The sequence below is a fragment of the Anas acuta genome, chromosome 12 (genome assembly GCF_963932015.1).
Source record: "Anas acuta chromosome 12, bAnaAcu1.1, whole genome shotgun sequence".
NCBI classification, from domain to species: domain Eukaryota; kingdom Metazoa; phylum Chordata; class Aves; order Anseriformes; family Anatidae; genus Anas; species Anas acuta.
Window position 1 is genome coordinate 19,063,777 of NC_088990.1, and position 12,462 is coordinate 19,076,238.

General features: G+C 34.1%; 1 protein-coding gene across 4 annotated transcripts in view; it reads right to left on the bottom strand.

Annotated features, from left to right (window-relative positions):
- Window positions 1-12,462, bottom strand: part of UNC13C (unc-13 homolog C) — a 157,866-nt gene that overhangs the window by 110,839 nt on the left and 34,565 nt on the right. For all 4 annotated transcript variants that reach the window (XM_068695262.1, XM_068695261.1, XM_068695260.1 and 1 more), the window contains exon 4: window positions 9,170-9,248. In XM_068695262.1, coding sequence (XP_068551363.1) covers window positions 9,170-9,248 — 79 coding nt within the window. The remainder of the gene's footprint in view (window positions 1-9,169; window positions 9,249-12,462) is intronic.

Below are 12,462 nucleotides of genomic sequence, written 5' to 3' on the forward strand. Positions count from 1 at the left end.
TACTATATTATGCTAATCTAATTGGATTAAAGTGTAACAGCAGAAGTTACAAAAACTTTCATTTAATGTTTTCAGCACACAACTTTTAAGTTTTCAACACATAATGGAGGCAAACTTTCCATCATCATTACTGTTTCTATCAGCAGCGTCTAGCTGAGCTGCCATTTCTAATATAAAATCTGTTATTCAGGGTTTGTGACTCAGTTTTTTAAATCACAGGCTGTCACCGGTTTTCTGCTTCGCCAACCAAATTCACATGGTAAAAAGATAGGCATCCTGCCCTAATTTGGAAGCTCTCTGTGCCTGCAGCAACATGGGAGATCATTTTGCAGCAGTCTTACAGTTCAAGTTGTTGGTCCTGATATTTTTTTTAATTCACTGAGCATTTTTTGAAGTGCAAATATGTATAAAATGCTACTTGCCTTAAATGAAAAAGTCTTTAGGAAGCCTAAAAGTTTTTTCCTCAAAGACACTTAATATTCATTCATATAAGAAGCAGTGTGGCCAGCAGGGCTAGGGAAGTGATTGTCCCCCTGTACTCGGCTCTGGTGAGGCCGCACCTCGAGTACTGTGTTCAGTTTTGGGCCCCTTGCTACAAGAAGGACATCGAGGTGCTTGAGAGAGTCCAGAGAAGGGCGACGAAGCTGGTGAGGGGCCTGGAGAACAAGTCCTACGAGGAGCGGCTGAGGGAGCTGGGCTTGTTCAGCCTGGAGAAAAGGAGGCTCAGGGGCGACCTTATTGCTCTCTACAGATACCTTAAAGGAGGCTGTAGCGAGGTGGGGGTTGGTCTGTTCTCCCACGTGCCTGGTGACAGGACGAGGGGGAATGGGCTTAAGTTGCGCCAGGGGAGGTTTAGGTTGGATGTTGTTAGACATCCAATCTAAGGGTTGTTAGACATTGGAATGGGCTGCCCAGGGAAGTGGTGGAGTCACCATCCCTGGAGGTCTTTAAAAGACATTTAGATGTAGAGCTTAGGGATATGGTTTAGTGGAGGACTGTTAGTGTTAGGTCAGAGGTTGGACTCGATGATCTTGAGGTCTCTTCCAACCCAGACAATTCTGTGATTCTGTCATTTGCTGTAGCACAGTACATACAAAAGGACTCAAAATAAAGTAGTTTTTAATGTACAAGAAACAAGGAAATTATCTCTTCCTATCTGCCATATATATCTAATTTAAATGGGTCCCTGAGAATTAATTAGAGGGTATAATGATTAAAAGTTAAAAGACTCTAGGGAAACAAGTTCTTCCCAAATAATATCTCTGAATATCACTTTTGCTATCAGTAATCCCTGTTGTCTGACAGAAATAAGTTAAAATTTATTCCAATTTACCAAATATTAACCATAAAAATAATAAGCAAATATTCCTATATTTTACCTGCAAAATTGGGCTCACAAATCCTTCCCCCTTCTCCAAGTCATTCCAAGTATGTCTTTATACTTGTACTGTATCTGTTATTCCCTAAACCAGCTTCTTTGTCATACATTGCTGCCCTCACAGTCTAGCAGCGTAAGGTTGATCAGTTGTGCCACCACCACCCACTGACCATTAAATCTGTTGTTGCCTTTGTTGTGAGGATATATTTTCACCTTGCTGTGAAACTGGGTCTCTGTAGTCCACCATCACACAGCTATTACAGCAAAAGTTTCAATGACATTTTACATATTATAATCACAACTTTGGTAAATACGTATTGGGTCAGAATCAATTTGGGCTCATATCAGCAGAGGAGCTGAGTCATTAGTCTTTTGATGGAATGAGAATTCCAATTTCTTCCCACTTAATAATCATAAACAATGACATAATTTAAATAGATTTTTGTATTTACAGATATTAAGGTTGTTCATTTTACTTTTAATTTTTTACTTTCTCCTGAGAGCACACCAATTTAATTTTCAATGTTTCCTGTAATAACTAATAAACTTGCAGACAAACATAAAATTAGTAATCTTGTGAAACCAATTACAGGGTAAAAACTCATCCTTGGAACAGAATGATTTGATTTGATTTGTCATTGTCCATTACAGTTAATGTGGGATGCAAAGAACCCCCTTTCTTCTTTTAAACTCTCAACAGTTTCCCAAGCCTATGACATTAAATTGCTATCAGTTTACCTGATTATTTTCTGATTCCCATTATTAGGGATTAAAGATTTTTGTTTGCTTCTCTGTAACCATGAATTGCTTTGATTTCTGTAAATATGGAAAATCCCATTGTTTTATGCCAGTGAGTGGTAAAGTAAAATGGAAGAGAACCCAGCTTTTGCTTTTTGCTTTTGCTTTTTCAAGCTTTCTGTGACAAAACTGTATGCTACTGGAACCACATATCAAAGTGATAAATGGTAAGCAAAATAAGAACATCAAGAAGAAAAGTAAATTTTCATAATCAGTAGAACTATAGGTTAAAAATATTCATATTAAATACACTTATCTTCTGATCCCTCTTGAAGCATATATCTCAAAGTCTTGGAAAGTAGCCATTTACATGCAGTATATTACTTTTATAGTTTTGACCTCTAATCTTCATGTCTGTTATACTTAGAAAGTGGTTTGATCCTTTTAATTCTAAAAAACACAGCCCAAGACATTCCAAGCCATACAGCATGTGTGGACTATTTATCAGGACAGGAGTACAAGGAGGATAAGAACATTAACCTTGATTGTAGGGTAGTGAATGATACCATGTTCTGTCCTCCAGCAATCTATGAGTCAATGCACAGGAGTCTGCAGGAGAACTACAGTTACATGCTACTGGTATAAGTCAATGAACAGATACTATTTCTGGTGAGAAAAAGCAAAGTAGGGAAACAATTTTGACTTTGCCATGTGTCCTTGAGACACACGTCTCCAAGGTTTATGCCTGGAATCACATAATTTGCCATTTTGCTCTTTAATCAGAAATGTGTCTAAAATCACAGTACAGTGTCCTATCTGCAATAGCAAAGACTAATAGGAAACAGATAATTAGGCTGTTCTTCATAAACTGTTTTATCATTTTGGGACACAATAGAAGAAAGTGATATCTAGAGGGATTTGTGAGAAACCAATGAAGTTAACAGCCATTATAGATTAAATTTACTGGACTGTCTCCATTTATGTATTACTGTCAGAATAAACTGCATCTTCAAGAGAAAACACATAAATAAAATGTTTCTGTTCTGAAATACTGTAGCTGGTAATAATTCAACAGCTTGAAGCATTGAATAAACAGATCAATGTCTTTTCTTAAAGATGAAGCAAGAAGGAGAGAGTACATTTCAAGGAGGAGTGGAAAGATACTGCTAGACTCATTTATGAAAAACAAGGTGACTGGTTATGAATGTAGCAAGAAAACATTTTCCCCTACTCTCTTTTTTATTTTATTATTTTATTTCTCCTAAGTATTAGCAAGGATGAAAGGTAATTGCAGCTAGCCATTTGAAGCCTGCAGGGAGGAGGTCCAGATTGCCGGAGCATCAGAACAGGGTGAGAAACATTGCTTTCCTTTAACAGGAGACAAAAATTGTCCAGCAGTTTATAGTTGCTTACCCTAACAAATTGACATTTAGATACTATCTCATGTCTATTATTATATGGGAATTTGAGCCGAAGAGTGTAAAAGGCCTCTCTGTACATATTACTGCATCAGGAACGTATTGCCACAAGGTTATAAAAAAATAAATATGGAGTGATAAAGCAGAACATAACCTATCTAATTTTTAAATGTTCTTCCAAATCCCTGACATAGGATTTAAAATAGCTTACTGTCCTTTGTTCTCAAGTCCTTTTATACCCCCTAATAACTTGTAACTACACTATCCCATCTATTACCTCCAAATTTGCCTTGACAGCTTAAATAAATAAATTAATATAATTAGAAATCATTCTAGCAAAATCAATGAAATTGTAAGCATAATCACAAAAGGATTAAATTCAAGCTACAATTAAGTGAAAAATTTTGTGGGTGAAAAACAAGCCACCTGTTACAATGAAATAAAAGAAAGCTGTGTTTTGAGCAGCTAAAGTGGAAGGCAGTAAGAATCAGATAAGCTAGCATTCTACAATTGTTCATGAATGCTGACTGTGGCATGCAATACTCATTCCCCTGTTTTACGACAGTTTCAGTTTTGTGGATCATCTTTTCCTTCACATTTTTTTATATATTTTTTTAATAATATTTGTTACTGCTTTATAAATACTATTATTTTTAAAAGGTAATTAAAAAGTTTTTCACTGGAGGAGATCCTGATAAAAAATTAATTTTCTACATTTAAAAGCTGCACTATTTCAAAACTATTTCTGTTAGAACAAATATAGGTAATTTGTCACTTTAAGGATCTAGTCTTCAGTATATAGAAATGGATTTCTACTCTGGTGCTGTGTAGGGCTGGAGGGGGAGGAAAAAAAATCACTTGAAGGGAAACAAGGTATTGTTTGCCACCCAGGGAATTACTTACCCCATTTTCCATAATTTCGCTATTAAAAAAAAATGATGTCTAATCCTAAAATGTTCAACACAACTGTGCTATTAGGCCCAGAAAAATATTTATAAAGGAAATGGCAACTCAGCTGAACTACAAAATGATTACCGGTCAGCACTGTAATAACATTTCCTTCATATTTGTTTCCATAGCACAGACACAAGAGCATGCCTTGTCCATCCTGTCATATCATTCTGAATATTAACATTAGTCAGAAATGGCATGAAAAGCAATAAAGATAAACAAGTTCATCAAAACCTTCCTAATGTGCCTACAACTAATTTTTAATTCCTGGAACACATCATAAGCATGAAAATAACAGAATATAATTATATTCTTATGATTGCCATCCAGTAGAATTAAAAGGAAAAAAAAAAAAAAACAACACCAAGAAACTCATAGATTTACAACTGTTATTTTTATTATTCATATATTAAATTGATATTATGGATATTAAAATATTTAATTCATGTTGACTATTAAAATTAATTAGTTAAGAAAATGTTCTGCAAACACCAGGTTTATTGCAAATAGTTAAAATATTTAATTTGTATCAAATAAGCATTCTGGAAATATACAAACTCCAAGAATTCTGCAGTTACAATTTACACGAGTGCCTTCAATCTTAAAAGAGCATAAACTACTTTAATTGAGTTTTAGTCTCTGCTTCTGCTTTAGCTTCTGCTGTGGAGACATTTACATAAATAAAAGTATCAGTGGATTATAATTTTAGCTGACATGGGCATTTTCTTCTGGTGTGTTCAACAGCAACCAAGATTCATAAATTCTTGTGCTGTTATGATCAAATGATAGAGCCAAGTAAAAATGCATTCATGAATAATCAGAAAAAGATATTTGCCTGATTACAGTGATTAAACTCTATAAAGTCACCTTTAAATCAAAAGAAACCAGGAATTTTCTAGTTTTCAAAACATTTGAAATGACATTAGAAGCAAAGATTAAAGCATAATGAGATGGAAGAATAGAGTTAGCTACCTTTGTCTATGACTGGAGAGACCACACCCCTATATGGTAATCATTAGTTGGTTCATATAACTTCCACTACAGTTATTATTCCTCTGTCTGGTTGAACTGAGATTTATTTATTTATTTATTTATTAAATAGAAGTCAGTGATTACATTAGCAAGGGCACTATTTATTCATTTATTTTATTTATTTATTTTTCTCCCGGTTCACTATTAAATGCAGGTAAATTTTAGCTCTCTGTATTGTTATTCTAACCTGCCTGAATGACTACTTTCATCATCTTTCCATCTTATAATGTATATTTTACTAGAACTAACAGTGACCCGTAGTGAAACTTGTGAATTCAATAAAGAGAACTGTTGCTGTAGATGGATTTTGACTGCCTTATCCTCTTCTAATGACTCAATCCAATAATACACAAGGAAAGTAGAATTTAGTATATTAGGAGAGGGAAAACTGATAAGGCTGCTAATGTTATCATAAAAAAAAATATTTTTGCACTACTCTGGGGCACAAAAGGACATCACAGGATACATAACATGACAATATTAAGGAAATGTCACAACATAATCTTGTTAATATTTAAGGAGTACACAAATAACTAGGCAAGCAGTTACAGTTTTGTAAAATATTAGCCAGTAATATCAGGACACTGGGTAGTCCTAAGACTTAGTGGGAGTCACTGCCTACTCAACAATATGTCATTTGGAATAGATACTTTAAGTAAAATGTTAGGTCTTAATATTTCTTAGTGTTCATTTTAAATGAAAATTGGATTTTCCAAAATATGAAGTTATGGAAACAAAAGGGAGTCAAAGATACCATCTTAAGAAATTGTATATTATTTTGATAAAACTGAGGTAACATGCTGAAAACATGCAAACTAATGCAGAGAAATGGAAGTACAAAGTGATTGGGAATAAAAGGAGGGACCCTTTACAGACACTAAAATCAATGGAAAGAGAAAATATTTCCATGTGTCATTGATTAGTTATCAGGTAAGATGACACCATAGTACATAGGAGGCTTCAATTGCTTTGGGAAAACTATCTCTTGCAACAGAGATCAAATAATTCAAGCTGATTGAAATGATTATTCAAAGCAGGGAACAATTCCAACCCCTCATTATCTAGGTATCTTCTAAGGTTGTTCAATTCCATATGGGAAGCATCACGATTGAGTCCTAAACAATCTTTTTTTCATCATTAGAAAGAAGAATATTTGGAATACATAAGTTTTTTACATTTTTTTTCCCTAATGATTTTGGCATATATGATATGAAGGACAAGACGTTTACAGAATCCATAACTTAATTTAGGATTAAATTCTTGGTCATAAAATAGTTTCTGTTTTGCAATGAAAGGCCAGCATAAATTGGGACATTCATTAAATACCTGAGGCTTATAATAAACATTTTAGAACATTAAGCAATAGAAAAGCACTTACCATAGCCTGAAAAATCCAGCCGCAATATGAAAGAGAGAATGTTAATAATTTGTCAGATTTATTAAAAAGATATCAAACACTGTCAAAAGAAACTAGCAATCATTTCAACTAGTAGTATTTCTGTTTGTGAAACAGCCATATAAGTAAACATAAAAAACATCATTTTCAGTCTATCGGATCCTAGAAGGACTTGAGAATTAAATTTCTGATTTAAATGAGGTATTTTTGAATCAATCTAATAAAAGCTCAGAGCTCAAAGGAGATTGCTTAGAATGCACAAGCCTTCATATACAAATAATATTTCAAAGATGATGGGGACCTACACCATAAGTCTGAAATAAATTCCTCATATCTTGGTAAAATTGTTTTAGATTTACGGCTGCAGAACTGAGACGTAATATAAGTTACTATTTAAAAAAGCATACAGTTAAAAAGTTATTGTTAAGAGTCAAGCTATATATTTATAATGATTAAATTCCAGAATAAATTTCAATTTTAAAACTTTAATTCCTACTTGTTAAAGCTAGAATTATTTCATGAGGAGTTATCCCTAAATGACTGGATACAAATGTGGTAATCATTACCTTTGACATATTTGAATAATAAAATGCAAGTTTTATTCTATCCTTTCAGAAAGTGAATGTTCTTTTTTGTTTCATTCTGATAATGTATCATGTTTTTTAAAGAAAGGGATTGTTAGGATTCTGATGGTTTTAGCTTATACTAAGAAACATCTATCTGTAAATAACTCCAATGATTAAGAATAAAGCAAAATTCTATATATTATGTGTAAATGAATAACAATATGGCTGTAAATTATACCTGTGTAATACAATGTACCATAGATTGGCTGCTGTCAAAAAGTTTGTTTTAATGACTGCAGGCTCTACTACATTAAAAATTGCAACTTTCAATTTATTTTAGAAGGAATTCTAACCTAAAACTGCTGTTATGTTTTCTAGTTGTGATGCATTTATAGTGTCATATATATCATGATATAGTAACCGAGCAGAGTGGCCAAGAAGACACTAAGTAATAACTTGGTTAAGGCTGATCTTTTGAAGACAACTATATTAATTTACTTGGGCTGACTCCCCTTGACTCACTCTTCAGAGAGAAACTGGTATTGGGGCTCGCTACCACCAGAGACTAAACATGTATTTTATTGAATTATGACTTCTGCATTTAAATTTTAATATTTAGTTTTACTTTTGAGATTCTACTTAATCTCACTTATAGTGGAAGTCAGAATAAATCTCAAAGGAACTTCCATTCCTTTCAAATTCTGAAATTTATTTGCCCAAATTGTTATTACCCATGACTGCTAAAATATCACACTTTGTAGTGAAAGTATGTTAAAATCTTGGAAACATGCATATTGAAGTCAATGTTATTTTTCTAAAAACATTTTTTCCTCTTCCGGTATCATGATAAATCAATTCAGTCAGTATCCCAAGCACTCAAGAACCCCTGTTTTCATAAGCTAGTTCAACGTGCACATTATCTGATTTCACAAATAATATCTAAATATTCATTGAGATATTCAGATTTACCCGGTGTATTATAAAAACGGTATCATTGGCTTTTACTGGTCACAAACCATTCTATTGAGATACTTTTTCCTCCCATAAAATAATTAATTGTAGACAAATTATCATTCACATGTACAATTACTTGGCTCTGGTGAGGCTGCACCTCGAGTACTGTGTTCAGTTTTGGGCCCCTCGCTACAAGAAGGACATCGAGGTGCTTCAGCGAGTACAGAGAAGGGCAATGAAGCTGGCGAGGGGTCTGGAGAACAAGTCTTATGAGGAGAGTCTGAGGGAGCTGGACTTGTTCAGCCTGGAGAAGAGGAGGCTCAGGGGCGACCTTATTGCTCTCTACAGGTACCTTAAAGGAGCCTGTAGTGAGGTGGGGGTTGGTCTGTTCTCCCACGTACCTGGTGACAGGACGAGGGGGAATGGGCTTAAGTTGCACCAGGGGATGTTTAGGTTGGATATTAGGAAGAACTTTATGGAAAGGGTTGTTAGGCTCAGGGTGGTGGAGTCGCCATCTCTGGAGGTCTTTAAAAGACATTTAGATTTAGAGCTTAGTGTTACGGTTTAGTGGAGGACTTGTTAGTGTTAGGTCAGAGGTTGGACTAAGTGATCTTGGAGGTCCCTTCCAACCTAGATGATTCTGTGATTCTGTAACTACAATACTAGTTAAAAGAAAGATCCAAACAACTGACTAATGAACACTTTCAACACTTTCATGCTGTCAGAAGCAACTTACCACATCTCGAACAATTGGAAAAGATTTCTTTCTGCGCAGGTCTGGCATACTATCAATTCCGTATAGCCCACAGCCAGCTCTGTAGGAGATGAAATGGTAAAGAAAATAAAATAAAAATCTGTGGCTTAGAAGCTTGCACTCTTTAGAACTGCTTACAATATCTGTGTTTACAGTTAACATAAAAATTAGCAGTCATCACAATCATCAGCTAAAGAATGTAAGCTTTCTGATTATTATGAAAAATTAATGAGTGTTCTTGGTTTGCCTGTATGTTTTACCCTGGCATTCTTGCATTCTCTCAAAGCAGAGAAAAGTAGCAAAGTAGCTGAAACATTGCCTAATACCTCCTAATACTTTTTTTTTTTTTTTTTTTTTTATCATGGATTTGAAAGGTGTAATGGTAGCTTTCCATCCAGAAGACTTGTAAATTTGTAGTTGAGATATCCTGTAAAATGTTGCTGTATATGTTGTTGTTTTATGTTTGACATAAGAGTTATAATTCTAACTAGACACATAATCAGATCCTGCTATATCATTTTTCAAGATGCAACATTTTCCCTGCCAAAATCCTTTGGTTTGGTACTGTCTCAAATACCTTTTCAGTTGTTCTTTTATTTCTCTCTTTCTCAACACATAAACCAAGAAGTTTTGCAGCAAATATCTTCACATCTTCAAGTTCTCATTCTATTTGTATACAGTTATGGATGGAAAGGAAATGTAACTGAAATTAGCGATAGAATTTTCACTTCCTTCAGAAAGGTCAGTACTTCATCCTAAATCTCTTCTCCTGTCTTGAGGATTAAAACCCTCCCAATAGTAGAGTTGACAAATTCTTTATTTATTCAACTCAAGACTGTGGCCAATGATTCCTGTTGGATATAATAGATGTTACAGTCCCACAGCTGCAGCTAAATAGAGTAGGAATTATGAATCAGAAATATTGGCTGCCAGAATTTAGAGCCTGACATAGTGATAAAAACTGAAATCAATGTTGGATTAGTATACTAGTATGATAGATTGTAAACTGTTCAGGGACAGAAATATTTGCTACTCTACTACTATTACCTTCAAACTGCATCAACAAAAGCTGACAGAACTCCTAAATTGGAAATCCAAATGACTTTAGTGGAGAAAAATACATTAATAGACGTTAGAAAGAAGAACACTAACTGTGGCTTGAGTAATCTCTGAATACAAACTTTTGGGAGACTAGGAGAGTATTCTAAGGAAATATCAGTTTATGCTATGCTTGCTTTTTTCTTAGAATTTCCAGCTTATCTGCTTTTGACCACTGTCAGGAAGAGCAGGATACTGGGCTAGATGGACCTTTGGTCAGACGCTGCATTGTTGTTCTTTGTATGGTGTATTTGCTTGTTTGTTTTTAAGTCAAAATATACCATAAATTTTCACTCTCACATAGAATAAAATGGGTTTCTATTTGGTCCCAGTACTATTCCACAGGATTCTGGAAGAAATTGGCACAGCAATAGACTAGCAATATTTATTGATGTGCTTTACTTTCAACAGATAAAATTTAGCAGATTTGCTCCCTTGTAGTTTGCTTAATAGGAGCCTTGAAAAGTTCAGCTTCTGTAAATATTAACTGAACTGAACTGAAAGATTAGAGGAAAGACACTGAGAAGAAAAGTAAGATGACATCATTTAATATAAACTTTTGGGGATATTTGCTCACCTTCCATTCAATATTTCCAAAAATGTTAAGTTCTAATCAAACTTGATCTTTATTTTGTGTTTCCTCTGCACCACCCATTCCATGTACTACCATTTTGACAGTACAGCCTTACGACAGAACTTCTGGGAAAGCTGGCAGGATCAATGAATATCTATAATCTAATATAAGAGAGAATTGGGACTGTGGTGCCCAGAAAGACTCCACTCAGTTTACATACTGGTCATCCTGCTATTAACTCTTCTGTGTTTGAAGGTTTCTAGAACATGTATATGTTCTATGACATGTTATTATGGACAGATCCATATTCTGATCTGCAGAGGAATGCGGGTGCCTTCTTTTCAAATTCCTGTCTCGAAGAAATGTTATGCACAAGCACAGTTACACTGTAAAACAGTGATGAAATGAACAGAGCAAATCTACCAGATCCACCAAATCTACATAGTGAACAAAATAGAAATAGAAATAAAAAATGCAAAAGGAGTTAAGAAGATATCCTTAATATTAAAGGGATTATTATTATTAATTATATATATATTTTTAAGAGAACAAAGCTGGAATAAAAAATAAACTTATAAAACACAAAGTGTAAACAAATATTTGGGGCAAAACCAGTAAGTATCATGACATGGATATAATCTGTGCTGTGGATGTGAGAGATCAGTTAGCATCAAGGGAATTGTTAACTGTCAAAACTAATACCAGAAAGTAATGAGTCAGAAAATACTGCTGCACTCTCCAGTCCCTGAGATTGTATTAGTCTGATGAAGCACTTGTCATAGCTGCCAAACACTAAAGCTCAAAAGTTAGATGTTACACATTTGGCTCTGTTGACACACAGGTAAATTCCACAGAGGAAACAAATTCCTTTTCTCATATCCTGTAATAAACAAAGACTCTCTGAGCATTGTTTCGCATGTGAATTTTTAAAGACCGAACCTTTTTAAAAGACTGGCAGATAACATTCATGATCATGTATACATTCACTTAATCCTTTTAGTCCAAAATACATAAGATGGTCCTCAATAAAAATTTCCTAATATTAACATTGAGACATGCAAGATCTGATCCCCACAAATCTACGGGCTTAACTCAAAAATCTATGGAGTCAAGAATCTTTCTCCACAAATTCAAATAGGATTGAGATTAAACACTATAAGCTCCATATATAGCTCTCCCAACACCATCAACCAGTTAGAATTCAAAGATATTTCCTCTATGAGTATCAATAACTTAGTAATCTATTTCACGTGGTGCCAAACTTAGATGATGAAAATACATCTTTCAAATAAATTCTACATGTATTAAAGTGTCTCCATAAATTATATCATATTATAACATTAGTTTAAAACAAACAAACTAATTTCACAATCAAATCACAAAGCAACTAGTTTCACATAGCTGGTAAGAGACTGAATTATATTTCTTAGCAGAAGAACTTTTGGTCTTCTAAAGCATTTCTGTTCTTTAGCAAAATCTTGCTTGACAATGAATTTTTAAATTTTATCTTGCAAAGAAAATAATATATATAGTTTACACTTATAACATGGTTCCAAAATAAAGATGAACTGATGCTTCCATCCTTAAGTTGTATATTGTTACA